The 26,544-nt window shown below is 39.1% G+C and overlaps 2 protein-coding genes across 7 annotated transcripts in view; one reads left to right on the top strand and one right to left on the bottom strand.

The window, feature by feature from the left end:
• The window catches only part of LOC111870662, a 96,193-nt gene extending 85,769 nt beyond the window's left edge, over positions 1–10,424 (top strand). For 3 of the 4 annotated variants that reach the window (XM_023863132.2, XM_033753958.1, XM_033753960.1), the window contains 4 exons: positions 398–654; positions 1,697–2,806; positions 3,466–3,566; positions 4,762–7,922. In XM_023863132.2, the coding sequence (XP_023718900.1) occupies positions 398–654; positions 1,697–2,806; positions 3,466–3,566; positions 4,762–6,523 (3,230 nt within the window). In that variant the 3' untranslated portion in view covers positions 6,524–7,922. Of the gene's footprint in view, positions 1–397; positions 655–1,696; positions 2,807–3,465; positions 3,567–4,761; positions 7,923–8,910 lie in introns of those variants that run through there. The other variant, XM_033753959.1, reaches the window with a different exon arrangement.
• Positions 10,425–12,743: 2,319 nt separating this feature from the next.
• Positions 12,744–26,544, bottom strand: part of LOC111870665 (probable G-protein coupled receptor No18) — a 31,562-nt gene continuing 17,761 nt past the window's right edge. For 2 of the 3 annotated variants that reach the window (XM_023863135.2, XM_033753962.1), the window contains exons 3-8: positions 25,282–25,426; positions 21,957–22,185; positions 21,349–21,532; positions 17,614–17,711; positions 16,446–16,885; positions 12,744–15,649 (exon numbers count right to left, since the gene is read on the bottom strand). In XM_023863135.2, coding sequence (XP_023718903.1) covers positions 15,513–15,649; positions 16,446–16,885; positions 17,614–17,711; positions 21,349–21,532; positions 21,957–22,185; positions 25,282–25,426 — 1,233 coding nt within the window. In that variant the 3' untranslated portion in view covers positions 12,744–15,512. Of the gene's footprint in view, positions 15,650–16,445; positions 16,886–17,613; positions 17,712–21,348; positions 21,533–21,956; positions 22,186–25,281; positions 25,441–26,544 lie in introns of all 3 variants that reach the window. The other variant, XM_033753961.1, reaches the window with a different exon arrangement.

Below are 26,544 nucleotides of genomic sequence, written 5' to 3' on the forward strand. Positions count from 1 at the left end.
CAGTGACATATTTTGCTGGAATTCTAGTGTGTGTGTGTGGGGGGGGGGCAATGCCAAATTCAAAGAGGGTGATTTCTAGGTCATATTGGTCCTTTAAGGCTTTTCAGTGCCAGTCTTCCAAATTACATACACCCACATATACGTGCGTATACTCACGGAGGAGCCCATTGAGAATTATATCTTTGTATTGTCCTTCATTATCCTTTTCGTTCCTTTTATTCGTCCATTCTTATTACTCATAAACTGAATATTTAGTGAATCAAAATATTTCCCTCCTATGTTACAGAAAGAGATGAAATTTCTGCCACCGGGACTGAATTATTTACAATAATTTGTATGCTGTTATAGCAATAATTCTGCTGCTATACCAACACCTGCTTATTTTTGTCTTACACAGAACCTGAGGAATATTCTGGAATGGAACCTGGTGACGAAGTGGAGGAAGCTTTCAAGAGTGTTACGGCAGAACTGGAGACTGCAATCAAGCAGGATAGAGACGCAAGTGCTCTGCCTCCCCCACCTACTTCTGCAGCATCTCCAGATGATCTGACAGTGGACTGGGAGTATCAGTTACCAGCACCGCCATCTGCCTTCAGAGACTCTGATTCTCCCACTCTCACTGAGGGTGAGACGGTTATGTTAGCCGATACACAGGTATGGTAACCCATATCAGCCTGCAGTATACAATCTTTAAGCTTCTTTACTTTATTTTCATAATGTAAACAGTACTGAGCGGTCTAAGGCATGCACTGTCTTCGCTCGCTCGGAAACCGGGATCGTGGGCGCGAATCCCACTCAGGGCATGGATGTTTGTGTGCGTTTTTCTGTGTTTGTCTACAGGTAGAGGCCTTGTGACGAGCTGATCGCTCGCCCAAGGAGTCCTACCATATGTGTAAGATCTAGAAAAACCGAAGTGAACGGAGTTCATGGAGGAAGGCCTAGGCCCACTGGGGCTGTTGTGCCAAGGGGAAAAAAAAAATACTACCTCATCTAACAGATAGGAACAAACAGCTTTGAATGAGAACTGATTTCTATTTTTACTCTACTTTCCTTATTTTTAAAAAATTAAACTAGGCTTATGAGTTCACATTGCCATCTGTGTCTTCTCTTAACAACTTTTGAATGCTTGCTTGAGATAAGCTGCCCTAAAGTGGGGACACTGCCATTCATGAGGGCCATCACAAACATGCCCCTCAGACAAGAATAAATGGCAGTATGCCTGTGAGCTACTCAGGATGAGCAGCAATGAGACACGATGTCTGGAAGCTGGAAGAGTGGAGCCAAAAGAGACTGCCATTCCTAGGCAACAGCTTGGAAAACATGTTCTTTCAGCAACAAATACCATATTACTTCAAATATAAGATGCACATTCTTCACATTTTTTCCCATTGAGAAATTGAGGTGTCTTAAAATTGAGGAAATATTCACCAGTTTGCAAACCGTTCAGAAGCAGCATGAAGCAGGTAGCAATCAGAGCCCTGCATATGATAGAACTCTTCATAACCATCACTGTGAGAATAAAATCCTATATCCATTAATAAAAATGATTATTGTGAATTACTGTTTGCCAGCTTCCAAAACCAAGTCTCTACAACTGGATAAGCATATTTTTTATGCCCTGCTTCTTACCATAGGACTTGCATATTTATTGTGGGATATAACATTACTGAAATTAAGAGAATGTGTTTTTGTGCAGGTGTTTCGGGAATCCCCCTCATCACCAGAACCACAACCAGACACCCATCTGGCAGGATCTACAACCCTGAAGCTTCAAGAGGCTCTTGACTTACATCTCAACAGCGTGGTTCACAGGAACGAAGTAACTAAGACCAATCCTCTGTTTGATCCACTTCAGTGTGAAGATGATATTGGTGATAACAGGATGCCTGATGCAGTTTGTGAAGTTGGCATGGAAAAGTTAAAAAATTACTCAAAAAATGTGTCCCATATGGAGACAAAGTCTCAGAAGCAGAATTTAACAGAAGAAGAGTTGATGAAACCAAAGTCCTTGAGGGATAAAAGCCAAGTAACATCCACAATGAAAGGTGTTCCCAGAAGTGGAGAAAATGTAAATTTCACCATCACAACATACCAAAGACCTTTCAGCACTGACAAATTATTAAATGAAGACAGTGATAGTAACAGGACACATTCTGATAATCTGTCCACAGACTCATTGAAGGAGCAAACAAAAACAGTGTCTCACCACCATAAATATAGTTCTACCAGTTCACTAAACAGCAGTGCCGCCAGCCTATCAAGAACAAATTCCTTCAACGGTAATGATAATGGAACATTCACGCCTCCAGATCCAGTTTCAACATCACCTGTGAAGCGATCCACATCATACATCTCGTTAGTCACTAATCCTCTCTCTCACCCTGGAAATGGTTTCCAATCTGGCTCAACCAACACTTTACATACAGGCAAAACTAAGTTTGTTGGTAATATGGCAGCGCAAACACAGATGGATAAAGGCAATGAAAGAGTATATGAAAGCTGGAGTCTCAGGAAGACAACAAGTGAATGTAATGTTAGTCAGGTTCCACCAGAACATCACCAAGAAGGAACCAAGTCACAGACCACAGTGGAAGAGCAGAAGATTGCCCAAGTTGGACAAGACAAAGAGCAAGGCTCACAGAAGCAGATTATAATAACAGAAGAGGAGCGTGCACAGTTGCTGGCATTACAGGAGCAGTTCCTTCAACTACAAGAGCAACTTCTGCAGAACTCTGGTCTCATGCAGCAACAACAGCTATCACAGCCTCAGGTCCCCACTGCAGACACTCCCCTGCAGTCACTACAGGTGAGGGATGGGGTCACCATCTGTTATTGTACTATAAAACTTTTTATTAATAGATAGGCTGCATGGATATGAAAAACTGTTGCAGCTATCAGCATCATTATAGAATTTGTAACAATAAATCTATTGAGGAAACAATTTCTGTGCATGTGCAACATTTTTTTGCTCTTAAAGAAATTTCTTCAAAACTACCCAAGCTTAATAACATCAGGAGTTCTTGAATGACGGCTACATTTGTATTAAGATAGTAATCTTTGCTGGATACAATACACAATAATCAGTGGTGCTGCCTAGAGGTACACTATGATATTTTTGGCAAAGGTAGACACTGTGATATGATCACATGCACAGGTTCTACACTGTTTACTGCTGCCATCTTCCACTCCTATTTGTAACTACTTTCTATCATACCTAACAACAGAATAGTTAGTGTTGGCTTTTACATATAATGATATTACAGAATGTATAAATATGTAAATGACGTAACTTCTAGTCAAATGACACTGATGCATGTTTCATGAAAATTTGTATGTTGGTTTCAAAATTATTAGAGGGGGTGGAATAGGCACAAGGGCATAGGTATAATAGTAAGCATAGTTTTTCTTAAAACTGCGATAAGCATCAAAATAAATGGCCTTTAACACGTCTGTTTTCTTTTACAGGTTCTTAGAAGTATTCTGCCACAATTGAACAAAACAAAAGTTTTGTCTGATTACCAAGCAACTAGTCAGCAGCAGAAATCTGACAACTCAGCTTTTCTCAGGTAAAGTCAGCACATTTCTGAGATTCTCACAACATTGGCAGGTTCATGTAACCAGCAAACCCATTCACCAGATATGCTGGATCATGTGGAGTTGCACATTTTTGAGAGTTTTTCTCATGCAGTTGGCAGAATCATAATTCATTGTTTTTGAGATAACTTGATAAGAATGGTAAATTTTCTCTGAATTTTTTTGCATGAGAATTCTGGATGCTTGAATACCAGATAACTGGGAGTTTATTGTCCTTTTTTGCAAAAGAAAATAGTACACCAGACTATGAGACCTAAAGTGTTCATGGTAATACAATATCGGACAGAGAACATGGGTATCACCAGACATCATGGTTGAGTGGGTAGCACTTGGGCTTCCTGTTTAGGAATTTCCAGACCCAAATTTCAGGATAGACACTGGCCATCCTGATCATTCATAAAGCTTATAACACGAATAGAATGGCGTAGTCCAATTTTAAGTACATGTATTTCTGGATGTATCCTCTTTTTTGCATGCTTCATCGGCCTTGATGTTCATTTACTGCAGGCACAAATCCAGTGTTGCGAAACTAATCACACTACTGATCATGATGAGTCATAATTATTTTCCTTGTGCTTCACCACATGTCCATCAAATATAAAAAAGTTTAAAACAAAAGTTTTAGGTCTTAATGAGATATTATATGTCATGTACCAAATGTTTGTATGATGAGCTGTTTTTGAGAAAATGTACAAATTCTCATATGAGTTCAGTAGGGGTTACATGATATGAGACTGCCATGAACCAAAATTAAATTGGTTTGGCAACTTCTAATGTACCCCTCCAATACAAAATTTGATGAAAACCCATTGGGTTCTTTCAGATATGAAACCTGTGGACGGACAATTGAACAGATAGGGTCTCATGTAAATACATCAATTCTATTCACCTTGTGTAAAAAATGTTCTACAATTGCTTGACTTCTGCAGTAAAGATACTAACATAAGTGAACATATTTCAGCCATAATGATATGCTTTTCTTAAATTTTCAATAAATTAGTCTCTGATTTGTATAAATTATACAAAAACTGCAATAAGCCACAGACCTCAACTTATATAGCTCTTGAAAGAAGATATAAATCTGATTACTTCCCAATATACTTCATCTTAATGTACATTTGTCTTAAAATTACATACATCTCATTTGTGACTCTAATTTTATTACAGATCTGAAACTCTTCCTACAGAATTGGATCCAAAAGATTCAGAAGACTTTCCCAATAATGAGTCAGTTAAACAAACAACTGATGTTTCTTCAAACCAACAGAACATTGATGAAGAGACATCTAGCAATAATAACAGTGGTGAAAGGAAAAGGTATACATATACGGGTCCTCCAGCAATTAATTTTGCTACGTGGAGTGAACGACCAAAAAGTCAGGTTAGCATCAAGATGGACTGTGACTATAGGATAGGCATTGGTCAGGGTGGCCGCACGGATGAACGTAACAAAACTCCTGCTCGAACAGGAATGTCCGAGTCCAAGGATAAGATTTCAGCGGTCAGAAGTAACAATACAGACACGTTGCACGAGCCAAAAAATGATCATGAAGAAGTATTTGCTCAAAACAAGATGAACGGTAAACTAAACAGCTCACAACAAGTAACAGAAATAGAGCCTGCCTCACTTACAATGAGACTGATTTCTCACACAACAGCATCTGGTTTCCAGAAACCTGTGGCAGCAGCAAGAAAGAAGACTGGGTCATCTAGTTACATTGCTGGAGAAGCACAGCAATCCTATACACCTGAAGCCAAAGACATAACACAATCCTCAACAGCTGGTCTGCGGGTTGGTGGTGCCCTTCAACAGAATGATCCTTCACGAGTGCCAATTGTAAGAGCTGTTGAACTCAAGAAGTCCTTCATTCAACAACAGAATATGTACATCAACCCTTACAGCTTTCACAGCTCATCCACCATGCTGAACGGTGATGAGGGCAGTGGGCACCATGTTGTCAGTATGGTTAACCAAAGAAACAGTACTGCCCATCACAATGGAGGCAGTGATGCAGACAGTGCTGAAGAGACATTTGCAGGAGTTAATTTTCTGGCAAAGAGATTTTCAAGTGCAGGTTCATCACCAAATGGGCCTCCTAGTTTCCGCTCATCTCGGCCATTATCTTCCTATGGGAAGGTTGAGACTGTGAACACAAAAGGATGTGATAATGCAACTAGTTCACCTTATAACACCACTCTCTCTTACAAGAGTGTGAGCTCAACTAATCTGAATGCATCGAATGTAAATACATACCAAGATGCTCAGCTCAAAAATGGAGATAGGAAAGGCATTAGGAGGTATACATCTGTTATTGGAATTAGTAATGATATAGACCATAACCTGACCTTGTCAAGTTCCCAAGAACCAGCTTCAGAATCAAGCAGGGCACAGTCAAGAACATCAGGCCCTTCAGTGGTCAGAGTGAATGGTTTCACTGCTCCAAAGCAGCTAATGCCAGTTGTAAAAGGCTTCCAGTTTGCCTCTGCAAATGCTAATAGGGACATATCTGCCCCGCTACCTGCCAAAAACTCAAATACAACGAATGCCTCTCACACCAAGGTTCAGCGATCAGAATCAACATCTGCTATCAGAAGCTGGAAGACAGTCGATACTACTGACCATTCATCTTCTACAAATTCTAGTAACACCAAAACATACCTGCGACGAAATTCAAATGAATCAAGACCAGAACAAATGGTGGTGAAGGTTACAACAAAGAGTGCAGAATCAGAACCTCCTCCACCCCCTCCCCTAGCAGGATCCCTCCAGAAATCAATGGCACGACCGCGTCCAAGGACTCTACAAGCTCCTCAGCTCAGCACTCGGGATCAGCTAATGGATGCAATTAGAAATTTCGGTGGTCGAGGAAACCTGAAACAGGTTTGTGATAACAGGGACAGCTCCCTCAATGTTGTGCTCATCCGATGAACAGATATGTATATGCATTTTGCATGTGTATTGGTAACTACAGAGTTTGCCTTCATGTGCATCAGAGTTCCTAGCTAAAATGTACTGAACTTCAATATCTGGCTTAGCGTACTCCAGACTGTTTGAAGGAATGTGGGCTGTGTTTGGCCTAAGTCTGACTCACATTTCATTCTCTCCTAGCATAACTTAAAATAATCTATGATTGCATATATTTCCTGACTTCACTCTGCTTTCTTTTCAGACCTCCAGTGTTCTATAGTCCTTATTCCATATTTTTCTCTTGCTTCTTCTTTCCCACATTTAACCATCACAATAATTGTCTTATGCTTTCTGTTCCTGCCAAACGCTGGGCATAACTATAAAAAGATATCTTGCAGGAACTTCATTTTCTCATATTTCTGAACTTATGATGAATGTGGACTAAAATTATATCTACCTCCTTGGGTGAAAAAAAGAAATATGTCTACTTTACATAGCTCCTGGTTGAATCACAGAAAAAAAAATAAATTTAATGGTTTTATTTTCTAGGAATGTGAACATGATTCAAATTTTGATAATTCAAAATTCGTTCTCAGAGTGAGAAAAGCTCTGCAATTATTGAACCTCATACATTACATATGGGGGGAGGGGATTTTTATGACCAAAATTAGTTCAACCTCTATGAAGTAAAATGTGGTTTTAAATGGAATATAGTAACATTGGGTATTAATATTCTTCTTCTTCTTATTATTATTATAATTATATTTGTGCTAACTTTGTAATTGCCCTCTGTGGTGTTAAGTTTTCACGTAAATAAACATGAATTGAACTGAATTACGAATAGTTACCAAAATTTTTTGAACTGCTAAAAATATTGTCAGTAAAGAAATGTTTTCCTAATTACTGTGGAGTATTAGCAATAGGTACTTGCATCTAAAATTTATATATCATGTGTGGAATTAAAGTTTTAAGATATTTTGCTTCCCAACATATTCTTAACTATTTGTGAGGTTATGCTATGAAGAAATTTTTTGATTTGATGATGCATGATGTCTATGAAAGAGCAAGGACCATTGTTTCAGAAGGAAATGTTGCTTCTCATTGCCAGGCTACAAAATGTTCTCTCCTGAAGATGGTGGTTGCAGTTTTCCCCTGAAATATAGATAACCTATCTGACTGCATAGCATTATACACCAGAATACTGTGACCTTATTATTATGTTCTATTTCCTTAATCAGTAATCACTCATCAGCGAACAATTTTCTGTTATTTACATAACACAATTTGAATTTAGTAAAGAATGTAATCTGTTCACAATCATCTTGGTGCAGAGAAAATATTCGCAATTAATTGATGTTCCAAAAGTTAAATCTGAAGTTAGCTTGTGTGTGCCATGAAAAAGTATGTCACAGTTGGCATTCTGACTCAGTTATCCGGGGTAAAATATTCCCCATTTACAAATAAGGGTAGTTATTTTAAACACAAGTACAATCTCCTGTAATGTGATTCTATGGGGGTAATTATTGAGAGTTAGGTTCTTTTTATTTTGCTCTATTTTTTTTTCTTTGTCACTACAGCCCCAGTGGGCGTAGGCCTACCTCCGTGAACTTCTCCGTTCATTTCGGTTTTTCTAGATCTTACACATTCGGTAGGACTTCTTGGGCAGGTGGTCAGCTCGTCACAAGGCCTCTACCTGTATACAAACGCAGAAAAACGCACATACATAAACTAAACATCCATGCCCTGAGTGGGATTTGAACCCACGATCCCGGTTTCCAAGCGAGCGAAGACAGTACATGCCTTAGACCGCTCGGCTACCGTGACCGGCACTTTACTCTATTATTATTACTTAATATCAGGCCACTGAGACCATGATAATTTCTGCTGACATTCTTATTTTTAAATAAAATACAGACTTGTGGGTGAGGACCAGTGTCAGGTTCAGAGAAGTCTAGGATCCTGGCACATATATGAGACACTCTTCTAATTGTTGTTATATGCACATGTTCATAGGATATTTGCATATAAGTGAGATTTGAGAAAAAATGGATTGAAATAAGAGGTAAACTTCAGATATATATTTTCTTATAAATGATGTGAAGTCAAAACAGGTGCCCTGGAGCAACCGTCGCCTTGTTAATCCGGCCCTGATTATACCTAAATTGCATGGAGGATGTTGTAATATTGATATAGGGATACTGGTTCTATGGGAAGAATACAGAAATATTAAAACAATCATGTGTTGGTAGCCTTCATATTTTGCATGTGCAGAATATTTCCTGTCTTAGAATTGAGCCATATAACAAGCATAATGCTTCTGCTACAAAACAGATGTGTAGCTATCATTGCTGAACTGCACTGAAGTATGACTCAAATTTTTAATTTTAATTTTTAATTTCTTTTTGTAGACTGGTTGCAGCTGAAAACTGAGGCTACACAAGATATTAAATAACTGTGTTACTGGAAATAATATTTCTGAAAGCCAGTTAATTTAATTTGTTACTTTGATGGTTGTTTTCATATTCTCCTGGTCCACCAATCAGAGCAGACGGTATGTCACAACATTGAAAATGCAATGAAACACATGAGATGACACATCTCTGTGTTCAAATGACTTGTCTCAGGCAGTACAATTTGTATGTGTGTTTCATATAAATAGTTCTTGTAAAAATGGCAGGTAAGAAAATAGGATTCATTTCATAACTGCCTACTGCCTCAATAAAAGTTAGGTACTTCTGTCCCAAATTTCTTTAATTTCTCAAATACATGTCCATCATTTTCTCTGGACCAGTGTTTCTGAACGTCAGTCAGACAATGTACCCCTTGGCCTCAGAGTGAGGCTTCACATAACCCTTTTAAATGGTGACCCAACTTTTATCACAAACATGTCATTATGAATTATAAGCATGTCAAGATACTTTGTCATTTGAAAAAAAAAATGTATTTCTAGCACAGAGAAGGTTGTACAAAAGAGAACTGTCAAGATGTTTTAGACTTGTTTTGACCTGTGTTTGGCAATAAAGTTTATCTCGTGTATTCACTAATGAGGCATTGAATACGCCAGGTTGAGAACCACTGCTTTAGACTGTTACTGAAATTTGGTCTTGTTAACTCTCTTTGTTAGGTAATCAGGTTCAGTAATTATTTGTAGGAATGGCATGGCAAAGGAAAACTAAATCTGTTCCAGCAAAAGTACACAGTCTGACTGCATAATTGTGACACTGTCTCGCTCTGCTATAGTAAACTCTTTTGCTTGGTAATTTGTCATCATATCGAAGGAATCTGACACCATGGACAGACCTTTCAATATTTATACAATTTTAAGGAAAAGAAATGTGTAAACAACACTGTATCTTTATCATTTATAATTACTATGCAAAAGTTCAATTTTTGTAACTGTGGTTAAATGCAGGTTTTTGGGGATTACAGGAATATTATAAAACTGTTAAAGTATATAGGACATACATATACACTGCAAATAAGTAATGTAAAATATCCATAAATTTCCTTTGTAACAAGTATGAAAGGAGGACTTTGTAGATAACATACTTCTCTTTTGCAGTCTTGGGGACTGTAGAATTTCTTATGTGTGTGTGTGTGTATATATATATTCCAAGGTGTAACATAACCTCAGCAGTGGATATAGATATCAAATATTGTGATTTTGTTGTGTGCAGGGAGTATTCTTGCCACATTCCCCATAATAGCTCAACATATTATACCATTTTAGAGGAGTGTGAGAGCTTGTTACATTAATTTATTCGTAACCACAAAATGAACTGCCTTACAAGGGACAAATAAAAACCCTAGAATCAAAGTATAAGGTTACTTCAATTGTCTGTCACTTTAAGTTAGTCTCTGTGTTTGTCACACTCTTTGTTTTGACTGTATACTTTGTATTAAAAGAATTCTGTAAATGTGACTGGAAGAATTTATTATATTTCTGGATTTCCTTTCCAACACCCATTATATTTCCGAGGTAAAATTACATCACAAAATATTCACGGATTTTCAGATCAACCTATTTACCTTTCGAAGTTCCATCTCGAACGTAAAATCACACGTAATTATTCAAGGATTTTCAGATCAAGCTGTTTACCCTTTGAACGCAGTTCCTTCTCGAACGTAAAATCACACGTAATTTTTCTAACAGTTTTTTCGTTACAGGCAATTGTTTGGAATTGTTGCAATTACACCGCAAAACCAAAATCCGAAGGGTCTGTGAAGCGTCTGAAGTGACAATGGCTGTTGTTGATTGGCAATGATTGGAAATTCTCATGTATACCGGAGCAACACTAGCGTGTTGATACCACAGTTCGTATCTCATATATATGCATTCCTTTTCTTTAAAGTGTTCAATTATTGCAATTAAATTATGATATATTTCATTGCATTGGCCCTTCAACGAATCTCTATTCTTTACGCCACGCACTGGGCGCCAATTAGTTTCGAAAAGGGGGAGGGGCTTGTGAGAGAATGGGGGGAATGGAGGGCGGCGCTTCGCGCTCCAATTGCAATCGATTTTCTCTGGGCCGGCGACTGTCTGTATCGCAGATACCGAAGTCTCCTCCGTTTGTCTTTACCCTTACTCCTTCCGTTGATTGCTATCAGGTGGTATATGAGGGCGGCAAGAGGTCAGGTATGGGGCGCCAGTAAACACAGTAGGGTGCTTGCAATTAGAGGTGGTACCTCTTGGGTAAGGGTTAGTTGGAGATAACTGGCTCTGCTCAGGATTCGATTGGCCGGAAATCTTATTTCAAGGTCTTAACAGGCCTCAGTAGTAACGTGGTAGTGGCGTGAAACTGACCACTAACCTCCAACTAGTGCCAAAGTTAAAAATACATGGAGTTATAGGCACTTTCGCCTCCATATATGTCTTAATGGAATGCTGCTTAATTAGGCACAGGGGCAGTTTTATGGGATAAAATTGTAGAAGAATTAGTGAATAATAAATTTTAAATGATGTGAACGAATGTTGTGGCCTAATTTAAAGTATTATCCCGGCATTTGTCTAGAGGAACTGAGGAATATAACACAAACTTTCTGTCAGAATGGATGATTTTCTGGTTGAGACTCAAATCGGGCTTCTCCTGAACATAGGGGAGAAGGTTTATCATTTGAGTCAACTTTCTGAGTGGTATGGTGGTATTACTGGAGAGGTAATGTGTTTAAGAGTGAAAAGGTTGGGGAATAGAGGTTAGCAAGAGACAGAGTGTAGATTTTGAATATATAATACCTTATTTTTGTCTCATTCCAGTGTCTGAATCAAGTCTCCAACTAGTGGAGGAAGATCACTCCTACCCTTGATAGACTAATTAACTTACCATTTAAGTAAGGGTAAATAAGATGACAACCTCCCACTGGATTAATATCTTAATATGGTGGGGAGGCTTGCATGCCCTATCAACCTGGAGAGCTCTGCTAGCAGGGTCATTATCTCCTGATATAGTAATCCAAGCTAGACAAATTGAAGTGTAGGGCCCAGATGAAAGGAAACCTCTGCTCCTCTAGGTTGGGGATTGGGTATTAGGCTAACAACCTCAATCCTTATTATCAAAGTACATGTCAATAATGCAACAATCTAAAAGACATCAAGAATATGTCACTAAAAATGTAAATGTAAATCATCAGGTGATCATGTCATAAACTAGAAAAAAAAAAGATAGACCTGATGATGGCCCATGTGCTGCCAAAACATGTCGTAAACTAGGAAAAGAAAAAAGAGAAAAAATATGTGTAAAACTAGAGACAATGTAGAAATTTTGATAATCACTTTTAATGTAAAAAATATACTTTTAGTGTCCTATTGACATTTTAATGATTTTAACATCATAAAGTATTAAAATACATTTTTAATGAGTGACATATTCTTGATGCATAACCTCAATTTGGAAAGCAATATGCAGTATGTGAACAAACCTAATGAAGATTGCTGGATGGACAATTTAGGGAAACAGCTAAGGAGAAGATGTGAGGTAGAAGAAAACGAGATTGAGTTGGCTGGAATTTGTAGAGAATGATTTATCAAAGTTGGAGGTGTAAGGAAATGACAGAAAAGAATGTGTATCTGATGTACAGGAGGCCAAGGTTCTTGGAGAGCTGTAAAGTGAATTGTCTATGTACTGAAAAAATATGATTCAAGGTCAGCTGGACCCACACATGCACCATCATAATACTGCAACAAAATGCCAATAAAAATCTATTCTGGGTAATCCTTTATTTTGTTCTGTTTTATAATTTTCTTTCAAAGTATTTATATGTTACATATTTCAATACAAATATATGACAGAACATTCATTCATACTCACAAAATAAATACTGTCTCTCAGTTTCAAGCACATGAAGTTAATATTACAAGATTTAAGTTGTAAGAAACAATTGAGGTTTGCTTACAAGTAGACCACACAAAAATTTTATCTGAGTAATTCAGGGACTGTTTTTCATAATTGGCATTCCATTACTAAGAAAAGGGATGATGAAGATTTTGATGGCGGGACCAAGACCGTCTTTGGCTTCATAGGAATAGGTATTCATTATCTAACCCTAAAAAGTTAATGATGAGGAATCAGAATATTACATCTACATCCTGTATCATACAGCCAGTATATTCTGAGAATATGGAAACCAAGTAATGTTAGAGAAGAAACAGAAGCTAAAATTGTGTTACTAAAGTTAGAAGAGAAACAATTACAGTGGCTTGGTCATGTAGGAAGAAATGAATGGAGCTAGGATGCTGAGAAGGGCTTTAAAATTAATGTAAAGTGAACAAGGCCTACGAAACATTCAGAACAAAATGCAAAGCCAGGTACTTGAAGACACAAAGAAGAGAGGAAAGAGCTGGTAAGAGAATGAAAATGTTGGAAGGCAGAAGAGATTGAAAATATCATATTTGGCCATAGTAAACACGGCAATGAAAATATGCCAGGAACGCCTAGATGCTTGTAATTTAAAATTATTATTTAACACCTATCATTCGTATAGTGTTCCTTGGTCACACTTGTGCATACCTCAAGAAAAATCACATTATATACATTTAATAAATAAAGCTATACAATTTCCTCTTCTTGGAAACTTAACTTGTGACTAGGGAAATGGCACAATGGGAGCACTGGCTTCCATCCAGTAAGCATATTAACATTTTTGTCTTTAAAATATCAGTTTGTAAAACACTTGTTTCTTTAACGAAACAAACCTTCATATGACTCGATATTTCACTTAAAGTTTCTTGAATGTCATACTAAAACACTGTTTCTTTCAATTAAATTAGGACCGCAGCCTGACTATTTACAGGAATGTCAAAAGTATTACATATACTGTGCAATGAAGACTTTTACCATGCTTGCACTTCTATCAAATGATACTATATAGTACGAGGCAGATTAAAGTCTTCTGGGTTGTAACATCATGTAATCTTGTATGTGGATAACAAAATTTCACAAGGACATGCTACCTCCATCTTCATGGTAAAATTGTGTATGGTAAGGAACTGCTTGATTTATACGGGCAGCTCGCAAAGAAAATGGTCACTCAGACCCACTGGAGCTGCGAGGAGATAGAACTCGATCCATGACCATCTTCAGGGTATTTATGTATTTGTATGCAGGTATGTAAAAGGGCAATTTCTCTGTTTTCAGTGCCTATTGACCTGGACCCAAATTCTGAGAACTTTCCCCTTCCCATGGAGCTAAGTGACCATTTTCTTTGCAACATGTCTATACAACCCAATCAGTTTCTCACAGTTCACAGTTCCATCCTCAAAATAAAGGCAGCATGTCCCTGAAATACTGACATCCACCTACAAGCCTACAGTTTCACATCACAGAACACAGTAATCCTGAAATTACATGGTACTTATCAGCATAAGGGCTAGTCACTGATTTTTCGATGTAGAGTCCTTAGGGTAGCCTACTTAGATTTGTGTTGAACAACGAGGCACTGGGAAGATTTTCTCCAAGAATTTCAATTTTATATTAAATTATAAGTCTGTTTTGCCTTACTAAGTACAACATATGCATTTCAGCTTAGGTACCCTTATTTTTTCAAGAGTCTTTGAATTGAATATCACACTTTCTCTACAAGAATCAGGCCACTTTTTTCCCTGACTTCTCATTGATCGATGTAAAACAAGTACATACCAGTGTGTATCTTAACCACTGGTCTTACATATCCCAAACAACTTCACATGCCCAAATATATGACTGTTTTATACCACATTGTTCAAAAAGGCTTCAAGAAGTTATTTCTCAGATGAATCAGCATTCTACTTATGCACAGTGGACTGGAATGACTGAATTTTGGGTTATCTAACAAGCATTGTAATCCTTTGAAGCCAGAAGTTAATTTAAGTTAATTTAAATAACATTTAAAAATCCAGTTCCTTCTTCACATCAAACAAAGAGCATCTCCATTACAAATACGAATCAGTTAATGCTGTTTAGTAAAGAAATCACTGCTTATTGAGAATCAGACAAGACACATAAGTACACCCTGTCAATAAAATACAGAAATTTATAACATTAATCCTTTGAAGCACTGTGATGACTATATGTATCATATGCTTCAGTAGTGTGAAAGTAGGGTGGGGTGATGGAAATTGGCTGAGGTAGTAGTGTTTCTGACTTGCATATGGGAGGTGCATAGTTCAAATAACCATCTATGCAGCAGGAACTGAATCTTTAAATATTTTATAGACAGAATTCAGACTTCAAAGCGTTAAGAACACAAGCAATAGTTTGTACATCTGCAAGATGTCAGCTGGTTCAGGCACCCAAATGTCAGTGTGTTAATATTTCTCATTACTTGATACAACCTCAACATTTGTGTCAATGTTCTCATAGATCTGGACCCTCTGGAGCCCGAGCTTTGTCACAGCCCCTTCATGCATGTATTGTGGGATATCCAAAAGTTTCTGACTAGCACTATACTACAATTGAAACTTAAATTACTTGTGCGATATGTTATGTTTTCACATGACAGTGCATTTAAATGACAGTACAGACAACAAGCAGAATTATTTGTGCCTTAGCGAAAAATCTGGGGGACTTCTTGGGGTGGAACAGTGCCGGAATGTCAACCTCCAGAATGCAATTCGAAAATCTGGACTGTAGAATGCGTAGATGAACGGATTGATGGCTGAATTGATCCAACCTGAAACAGATGAAATACGAATGAATCCATGTTCAAAAGGCATATAATTGGAAGATATGCAGTTTGGAAGCCTATTTTCTGTCAATAAGTTGTCTAGTTTTGCTTTGCAGAATGGAATGTGTCACAAGAGACCTTACATTTCATAAGAATAATCCCTTCTGGGTAATGATGCAAACATTTGCACTTTCGCTAGAGACTCTTGACAGATTGTGACACAATTATTGGTCTTGCAATATTTTAGAATTTATTTCCTGCAGTTCTATTGGTATTTAATAATCCTTGGCATCAACTGTGTGTGACATTGGAAGCACCAGAGCAAATAGAGGAATAAAACAATATTGCTGAGTTACAAACTAATGACACATACTGCATAGAAAGCACCATGTCCAACAGTTCTTCTGTTCTTGGGTGTGTATTCATTGCCATGGGAACTTGTTTATCTTTCCAACTCTTTGGGCTCCACTACTGTGGCTCTAATGCATTGGGTGCATACGAAGGTGATCTCATAAGCATCCTCTCATTTTTTAGCTTGCTTATGGTAAATGTAATATACACAGACAGACACACAGAGATGCTGAGATCTCATAAGCCCCCTATTTTTTTCAAACTAAGGAAAGTAGCCTAAGAAAGATGCAGCTCCTTACTTACATTTTGGGTCTGAAAGGATTAATAAGTCCAATGAACACCCAAGAATATTTTATTGAATTCATTTGCCATAAAAGCTTGCAATCCAACTGAAGAATGTTTCAGACAAATGTAATTGAGGCTTAGAATCAACAAATTCATAATCACTTACCCAGCCATGTGAGAAATGACATGAGTATTGGCGGGATTTGAACGAATGGCGTAAGTAGATATATGATGAAGAACGGGAGCCAGCATGCAACGAAGCCGCCTACCACGATGGAGAGAGTCTGCGCCGTCTTGCTCTCCCTCCTGAAGGATGAGACACGGCTTGATGGTTGCAGAGGGAGGGACATGGTCTGCATGCGGATGTCCACTGATGTCACATCCAGTGCAAGGGATTCTGGGCGCGATGAGTTACGACTGTAGAAGCTCAGTCTGGAGAGCTGTGTGGGGATAGGCTGGTGGTGAATTGTCCCATCATCACAGGTGGAGGGACAGTAACTGTAGTGATGGGAACGGAGAGGTCGTTGAGTGTGGTGGTGGTGGTAGTGGTGATTATGGTTGTGCTGCTGATGACAAGTAAACTGGGTGCCATCTGCATTGGTGATACTAGAAACACATAACACGTAAAATATCATGTCAGCACCGATTAAAGCAAATAGGATCTGTACTGAGGATGGTGTATGACAATTGGGATTAATGGGTTTTTGGACTTTGTCCATCATCCGATATTCTAAAGAAAACTGAAGAACAAAGTCCAGTGAGTGCAATTAACTATTCATAATGCAACTAACGGAGCTGGTGTCTCATAGCCTCTTGTCTGAGGACAGAAGCAGATCAAATTTCCAAAACGTTGTGTTCTTCAGATTAACAGATGATGGACAAAGTCCAGAAACCTATTAATCCCAAACAGAATCTGATTTTCACAGAATTAATTTAATTTTCATAACGTAACTGTGTATAATCTAGTAGATATTTATGCAGTTCTCATTGGTTCGCTCTTAATATCAGCCCTTGTCAACTTGTCCCCATACAACTAACTGCTCTTTCTTACACGTGGCTTGCTCTTATACCCAGAAGACTGAGGTAGCAAGTTCCTCTGATAGGATTGTACCTATTGATCAAAATGCATAATGCCACATCTCAGAAGACATCCAACTTTATAGTAATCACCACGTAATTCCCAAATCTCTAGCAGCTATATACATGGGTCTCATACATCCACATTAAGCAGATCAAGAGGAAAATAATTCTACGCATGAAACGTCCAACAAGTTTCAAAACTGTGGGAATATCTACCAGAAAGGGGAGGATATCAGGTGGCTCAGTTCACTTACCTGGAGCACCTTCCTGCCAGATGATTCCCTTCCTCATATTCTGATGATGCCCGTTCCATGTCTGACTCTTCATGGTTATTCACAAGTCTGCTTGACCTCTGTGACAGAAACACAAGGAGGTGAAGGTTATGTTTCTAAGTGGCTGCAGTAACCCTTCCCAACTTTGTTTCAGCACGAACACAGAATCTCAGTGGGTGAAGACCATTACTCAAAGAAAGAGACAGAGTGGTCTGCTACCCTTCCCATACCACGGTGTATCAACTTCTACCATTAATCATGTGAGTAGCAGTGGTTTCTCACATGAGAGCTCAAGTGGTTAACCACCACATGTTTTATGTTTTAAAGTACTATATCACACGCCAGATACAATTATTGACTGTAACAAAAGTTTCTGTGAGAAGCAGCACGAGTACAGAGTGTTTCAGTGACACTGTCTGTCAATACTGCATCTATATTTGAGTTCTTTGAATATATAGGTGGGTTGACAATATTAAAATGGATCTTAGAGAGATAGAATTGGATAGTATGGGCTCCATCAATCTGGCTCAGGACAGAGACCAGTGAAGGGCTCTTGTGAACATAGTAATGAACTTTTGGGTTCCATAAAATGCTGGGAAGTTCTGGAGTAGCTGCACAACTGGCTGCATCTGAAGAAGGGCTCAGCTCCATCAGTGACTGATTTTTGAGTACCTTGTGTAGTTGATTTAATTTTAGCAATCCTTTGTAAGATTTGAGGCTTTCACGGCGGTGACTATGAAGAAAGCAGTCTTGTGGGATTTGGCACCGTGTATATGTGGTGTTAACCGACGTTTCGGAGGAACGTCCATCTCCTCCATCTTCAGGGTAGAAGGAAAAATATAAGAAATCCAGAAGACTGCTTTTACCGGTTCTCGCGGTCTCTTCACTTGCGGATTTCTTATATTTTTCCTTCTACCCTGACGATGGAGGCGATACATTCCTCCGAAACGTCGGTTAACACCACATATACACGGTGCCAAATCCCAGAAGACTGCTTTCTTCTTAGAAATCCTTTGTTTGTTGAAAATGCCTACTAAGCAGTTAACCCTATGAAATGAAAAAGCCCGTAGCATCACAGTAGATGTAATTTAGTGTTCTGTGAAATTTAAGGAGAATGAAACAAATGAGGGGTATTTACAAATCAAGAATACTCTATGACTATCAACCTTAACAAAGCAAGGTAAACAGTTCAATCTATAAAGATGGTATTAATTATCAACAAGATAATATTCTTGGAATAAAGTGTATGATCTGATTAATATTCACTTAAACGAATACTCATCTAAAATAAATGATAATTTTTCTTTTGTTGATTGTGGGGGCAAGCGGTAGTGTAGTTGGTTGAGGGGCTATGCTCCAAGCTGGAAGGTCACGGGTTCAAGTTCTGATGAGGTTAATGGATTTTTTTCAATTGACCTAATCCTTTCAGCTACACTATGGCCCTGGGGTTGACTCAGCCTCTAACAGAAATGAGTCAGAAATGAGTACCAGGAATTAATTAAATAATTTTCCTGCAGAGTAAAGCGTGGCCAGCATGTAAGGCCGACAACCTTACTGCCATCTTTGAGCTGATTATCTATATAATGTGGGACCCTCAACGTCTCACAACCCTATGGGCCTTCATGTCCTGGTACAGGGATAGCTTTACTTTTACTTTTTTTTATGATTGATTGACTGATTGATTGATAGATACCATGAACCTAATATGTAACACACCAAAGTTTGGGGAAAACCACAAGCAATGACAACAATAATAACCACTCTTCAAAAGAGGTTTGAGCAAGCTGCATCTCATAGTATGCAAGACTAAAATCGAGTCAAGGAAAGAAAGGGCACACGTTCCTCCAGCCACATATTTGCCTAGATCTACCTCCCCTCTGTATGTCCTCCCCCTACTCCCATTATTTGTCACTTGAACTCCGGCTTTTGTTCCTTCTATGGACTCCCCATATTTGAATTCTCTGTTTGCTGCTGAAATACATGGATATATTAAGAATTAACAATGGAAAATCATGTCTTCTTTCATGTGGGTTACTCCCTGTATTTGAATTCTCTGTTTGCTGCTGAAATGCATGGATATGTTAAGAATTTACAATGGAGAATTATGTCTTCTTTCATGTGGGTTACTTAACGATGCTTTCAGTATTGAGACTATACAGAGTCAGAAGTTACAGGAATAGATGAGTGATGAATTGGAAAGAATTTGGAAAGAAGCTATTGTGTCCTAACCAAGGTACTATTGTGGAATTTGTCTGGAGAGACTGACGTAAAATACGTAAAGCTCAGCCAGATGAGCCAAGGTCCTGTTCAAGACTCCAACTGAGCACCTTCCAAAAATAAGTCTAAAATATCACCTCTGGACCAACTTCTTTGTGACAAATAATGTCATTTAAGCATATTAAATTAAATCAAATATAATTAAGCCAATGTCAGTAATAATTACAGCTAAACAATAATGAAATGTGCTTCATTCTGCCTAAAACAAGGAGTGAGCCTCACCTTTTGCTGGAGAGGAGATATGCAATGTAAGGTGGCTGTAGTTCACTACCGTTACACCGGATGTGAACACTGGCCTGATTTGCATCGTTCTAAAGGATGCTAATTCCTGATCAGGTTTGACTAACCACAAATGTAATCATATTAATCGACAGAAACAAGGGTGACTAAGAAAATTCTTGAGAGTAAGCCAGAAGGCAGCAGAAGTGGGAACAGGCCCAGATTGAGATGGCTGGAAATAGCAGAGTGATTTATGGAACCTGAAAGTGAAGAGATGAAAGAAAAACAAAAATAACACAAAGAATGAGCATCAGTTGTAAAGGAGGCCAATGTTCTTAGTGGATAATATAACCAACAGGTAAGTGGGAAAGTATTAATTGATATTGTGGCATGTCTGCTGAAAACCAGAATTATGAAACCAGCACAGGCAGCCGTCATTAGGGAAGGGCTCTGCAAACACGCCTGTTGCTAGGCAATAGCTCAGTAGCCGTCACATGATGGTTGTAACGGGCATGCATGCAACAATAAAACAGCTGTTGGAAGCTGCATTTTCTGTGGTCCATGTCGAGGCTATATAAACAGGAGCAGCTGCCATTACCAGTCAGAGCAGAAAAACGTATATGTCCAGGAGAGAATACAAATTTTTGTCATGTGACTCGAGTAGAATGAAGCTAGAAATGACTGTATTGGCGAAAGCCAGCAGCTATTTAACTGACTGACCGACCAACTGACAGACCAACCATCCCATCCTTTCATCAAGATGGATGTTACATAAGAATTATAACCGCAAGGGTTCAATCAATATATATATATATAAAACCTCCGGTCGTGAGCCTCAAGAGGTTTGACGCCAAGACAAACTGATAGGTGGTAAACCACGATCCATAAAGTAACTCTGTAACGCTGACTGACCAGTCAGTCTGAGTAGAGAGAGAGAGTCTTGAGCAGGAAGTTAGAAAAGAAAGAGTTTGGTGTGAGATGGCCGCCAGCCTGCAAGTACGTGAGCCCGGGAGGGGAGGAATGTCAACTGTTGGAAGACGTTACAAAGTAGATCAGTGAAGACCGTGACTGAGAGCACTAGTCCTTGTGTGATAGTGATTTCTAAATTGTAGTCACGAGTTGTGCGTTAAAGTATCCAATAAATATGATTACTAATCCAAACCCTGTCTACAGTCACTCAGACACATGACAATATTAGCTGACAGACAGACAGAACAGTACCTGGTCATTATTGTCTAGAGCAGTCAGCTGATTGTGTCGCTGAGCCACCACACAGGAGATTCGGGTGTAGACATATACCATCACAGTCAATGGGATGAAGAAAGAGCCCATTGCAGAAAACACAACATAGCCCCTGTTGTTGTTATAACGACAGGTCTTGTCTTTGTGGTGATCTGGGTCATACCTGCAACATGCCAAGATGAACATTATAATGGTGTGGCCAAGTAGATTGATTCTGTGAAGAATTTATCACATATACTATCCTTTAAATTCTTAAATGTATTTAAATGATAAGGTTAGAAAGAAACATGAATTCATTATTATGAATAGTGTATTCCTCAAGTTTGTCTGTAAACTAGAATTCTGAATAGAATAAAACGTTTGTCAAATCTCATCTGTTTCCAACATGAAATGAAAACTGGAGTGGATGGAAAGAACTCCAGTTTCTGAAACGCTGTATTTTGTTTGTTTCTTTTTTGTAGCGCTCCTTCGTAACAGCCCTTTAAACCTGGCCAAATATTTTCTTGACAGACCTTGATACAGTATATTTTCTGCCTTCTTGCTTGAATCCCAGAACACTCTAATATTATAATTAAAAAACTACTCACCAGCCAAATATAGGAGGACAGGTGATTGCCAGGGCTGCGAGCCATACAGCGAGTATCATTAGGAGAGCAAGTCTCTTGGAGCGCCTTCTGCGTGAGTAGTTGAGAGGCTGTGTCACAGCAAGATACCGGTCAACACTAATAGCACACAGACTCAAGATGGAGGCTGTGCACAGCAGGACGTCCAGTGAGATCCAAATGTCGCAAAGCACCCAGCCCAACTCCCATGACCCTGAGCACATTCAGCTGCCATTGTACATTTTGAAAGAGTTCTGTGCAAAATACTCGTAATACTTCTTAAACACAGGGATTGAGATTTAACATGATCCATTATTGTTGTTGCACCAATCACAGTGAGTTAAAAAACCAGCATCTAACGAAATCAGTCCTTTAATCAGCGACCACATGGCCTACAGGCTATGGTCCTTAGGCTATCTTCAGGAGTGACCAATCTACAATAAAAGGAAATCTAAGTGTTTGGTTTTAAATTTTACATTAATTACTTAAAACTAAATCATAGATATCAACATTTAAAATATTAGTGGATACTGTCACGATTTTTCGCAGTGACTGTAGACGGGGTTTGGAATGATAAACGGATTTATTGGACATTTATACACACAACTCATAACTATAAGCAAGCGTAGTGTTATTGTTAATTCACACTCTGCAATTCACTACAGTACACACTTGGTACTTCTTATCCTGCTGTGTCTTCAAGAGTTTTCTGGCAACGGCTTCTAACGACGGACGTTACCCTACCTCTGGGTTCCCAAGCTATCCCCATACCTGAACTACCAGCTTCTAATAGCAACAGCATACAAGGACTGAACCACAGCGTTCCTCTAACTCACTCACTCACCAACCAACTCCAACCACTGCACTGGCTAACTCCCGGGCTGGCGGCCCCTCACAACAATTTTCTACTTTTCTCACTGCCGTTTAAAGATTCTCTTCTAATGGCAGCTTGTCCTCCTTATATATCCTCAGCACGGACCACACAGAAATCACCACTTCCAACATCTCTCATATTGTGCGTGCGTCTGTTGAGACCATTACCTAGCAACGACCGTTGTTTGTAGAGCTCTTTCTTTTCTTCTTTCTTCTTTCTGTGGCGCTACAGCCCCAATTTGGGCTTAGGCCTACCTCCATGAAACTCTCCGTTTCACTTCAGTTTACTAGATCTTACACATTCGGTAGGACTCCTTGGGCGAGTGATCAGCTCGTCGCAAGGCCTCTACCTGTAGACAAACACAGAAAAATGCACACAAACATCCATGCCCTGACTGGGATTCGAACCCACGATCCCGGCTTCCGAGCGAGCGAAAACAGTGCATGACTTAGACCGCTCGGCTACCGTGACCGGCTAGAGCTATTTCTTAGCAACTGTTATTGTATAGCTGCATAGTTTGCGGTCGTTGCCTAGCAATGGGTTTACATGCCACAATATCTTATATCGCGTTGATACAGAATGATCATGAAGTGTAAAATCAGTAGTCATTCGTATCTCCCACGTGTAATATTTTGGAAGCGTTTGTTTAGCCATAACCTGTGACATTGTCCCTTTTGGTATTGTTACGTAGAATCCGCGTTACAACATCAAAATATACAGACTTCCACAGCAAGACAATGCCACATGATACAACTAAACAGATGCCGCAAAAATAGGTGTGAGGCATGAGTGACAAAACAAACAAACAAACAAAATATCAAGTAGTTACTATAGGATTCTGACGATGGTGTATAACACACTGATATATTGGGTTTTTGGACTTTATCCATCGTCCTGGTTTTTATTAGTTATCTTAAAAACCAGGACGATGGATAAAGTCCAAAAACCCAATATATCAAACAAAATATCCCCTGGCTTTAGTCCGCAAGCGAACTATACCGACCGAGGGACCGCCGCTTCATTTTCCTACTGTGTTCTGATTTTTCGCGTAGATATTACTCTAAGCATATACACATAACTATGTTTAATTTTCATATGATTTATTTAATATTAATGAACAAATTGCAAGTTTGTATTTGCAGTTGTTTGGACGCTCCTGATGATTGCCCTCCGGAGCGAAACCTGTAGGGCATATGATAATTTACTGATTAACGGGCTGGTTATATTATGGGATACTTTTGAATTCAATATAATTTGGGGTTGCACTGCGTGTTTTGACTTAAATTCATAATCAAAATAGTTAATGGCGAGATCATGTGTATACATTTGTACGGTCCATTTCACAAACCAATAATAGATTCTGATTAAATCTGGTATGTGACATCTGTTAGGAGCCGGGATAGCGTAGTCGGTATAGCGACTGGCTATGGGCTGGAACACCGGGGGGGGGGTGTCGGAATTCGAGTCCCGGTAGGGTCAAGAATTTTCTCTTCTGCACAGAGTCCAGACCGACGCTGATGTCCATCTCACCTCCTATTCAATGAATATCTGGATCTCTCTTTTTTTTTTCTGTGGCGCTACAGCCCCAATTTGGGCCTAGGCCTACCTCCATGAAACTCTCCGTTTCACTTCAGTTTACTAGATCTTACACATTCGGTAGGACTCCTTGGGCGAGTGATCAGCTCGTCGCAAGGCCTCTATCTGTAGACAAACACAGAAAAACGCACACAAACATCCATGCCCTGAGTGGGATTCGAACCCACGATCCCGGCTTCCGAGCGAGCGAAGACAGTGCATGCCTTAGACCGCTCGGCTACCGTGACCGGCATCGGGATATCTATCCCCGGGGGTAAAGCGGCAGGGGCGTGAACCTGACCACTCACCTCCAACTAGTGCAGAGGTCAAGAAAATGTAGATCTATACATCCACTCAACCATACGTAGTGCTTAATTAGTTAAGCAAAGGGACAACTTAAAAATGGGATATTTGATATATACGAGTATATAACTGTTCTGTCTGTTGCGAGTTCGACATCGATGACCTGGTGGAGAATACCGATCTATTTCTCCGGGTCGTGGAGCTACCACTCACCTTCATCTGCAGCTAAGGTAAGGAATGCGGGGAGATATACATCTATAACCTACAAGTTTCAATGGATGGTGTCTAATTAAGCGGGGGAACAAATTTTTCTGCACATTAAAAAGGCTAAGAATTGTCTGCTTCAGCAGCCATATGTCGAACCTAAATTTATAAGTAAGTTTGGAAGCTGGGAAGTTAAAAGGGACTTGAATGACGTGCAGTTGTTCCTGTGTTTGAAGAAAATCCCTACACCTTTGTTAAGATTACTGAGTTGTGTTTCTATTAACAACCGGCAGCCATCCGCTTGATGATAACACGATATGAATATCAATAAAAAGCATAGTGACTTCAATTTACCCATTATTTGGAGAGCAACTGCTGGAGGCATTACAGAAATCCCGACCAGCCAATCAGCAACAGCAAGCGACATGACAAAGCAATTCGTCACAGTTCGAAGTCTGCGTGTTGTCATCACTGCTACTATGATTAGGGTGTTACCAACCTGCAAAAAATAATCTTTTAAGTCAATTTACTATTATATCAGTAAATGGCAAAGGTAAAGTTGTCCCCGTGCTTAACTAATTGAGCACTACGCCATGAAGGCGTATGGGGAGTGGAAGTATAGATCCACATCTTCTTGCCCTCGGCACTAACTGGAGGTGAGTGGTCACCTGCCGCTTTACTCCAGGGGAAATAACCCCCGGTACCCATTGGATAGGAGGTTGGGTGGACCCCAGATCCGGTTTGGACATGGAGAAGTGAAAATTCTTACCTCCACTGGGACTAGAACTCCGATCCCTTGGTCGTCGAGCCCGTAGCCAGTCGCTATACCGACTGAGCTATGTCGGCTCTTATTATTACGTCAGAAACAACAATAGCAATAATAACAATATTAATAATAGTAACAATAAATTAAACACGACAATAATAGCAACCATATAATTAATTTATCTTGAATTATATTTTCTGTATCTACCGCTATAAATTTCTTCATCATAAAGTATTTACGAAATATATCTGTGAGGGACAACTGTCCCCGAGTTATACTGTGCCGTTTCATAGAAGAAAAGGAGAAAGTCAGACATATGCGAATGATCTACTCTCTCTACATTTCCAGCCCACCTTGGTCTCATATATTTCACTACCATAAGAACACCATGTGACCTGTATAAATGACAGAGTTCTTCGATATGTAATATTCTAAAGTAGTTACTATAGGATTCTGACGATGGTGTATAACACACTGATATGTTGGGTTTTTGGACTTTATCCATCGTCCTGGTTTTTAAGATAACAAATAAAAACACGACGTTTCGGAAACTGGATCTGTTTCCGTCCTCAGGTGAAGGAAAACACCTATTCAGTTGGGTCCCTTAGAAAGAGCTAGCCTCAATCACTGGACAAACTGAATAGGTGTTTTCCTTGACCTGAGGAAGGAAACAGATCCAGTTTCCGAAACGCCGTGTTTTTATTTGTTATCTTAAAAACCAGGACGATGGATAAAGTCCAAAAACCCAACATATCAGTGAATATTCTAAAGTGTTCACTTAATTTATTCCTCTTAGGTTTGAGAATATCACATGAGATGGTAGATGAAGAACCACAAATAAGTCTAATGCT

The sequence above is a fragment of the Cryptotermes secundus genome, unplaced genomic scaffold, assembly GCF_002891405.2.
Source record: "Cryptotermes secundus unplaced genomic scaffold, Csec_1.0 scaffold2974, whole genome shotgun sequence".
Taxonomy (NCBI): domain Eukaryota; kingdom Metazoa; phylum Arthropoda; class Insecta; order Blattodea; family Kalotermitidae; genus Cryptotermes; species Cryptotermes secundus.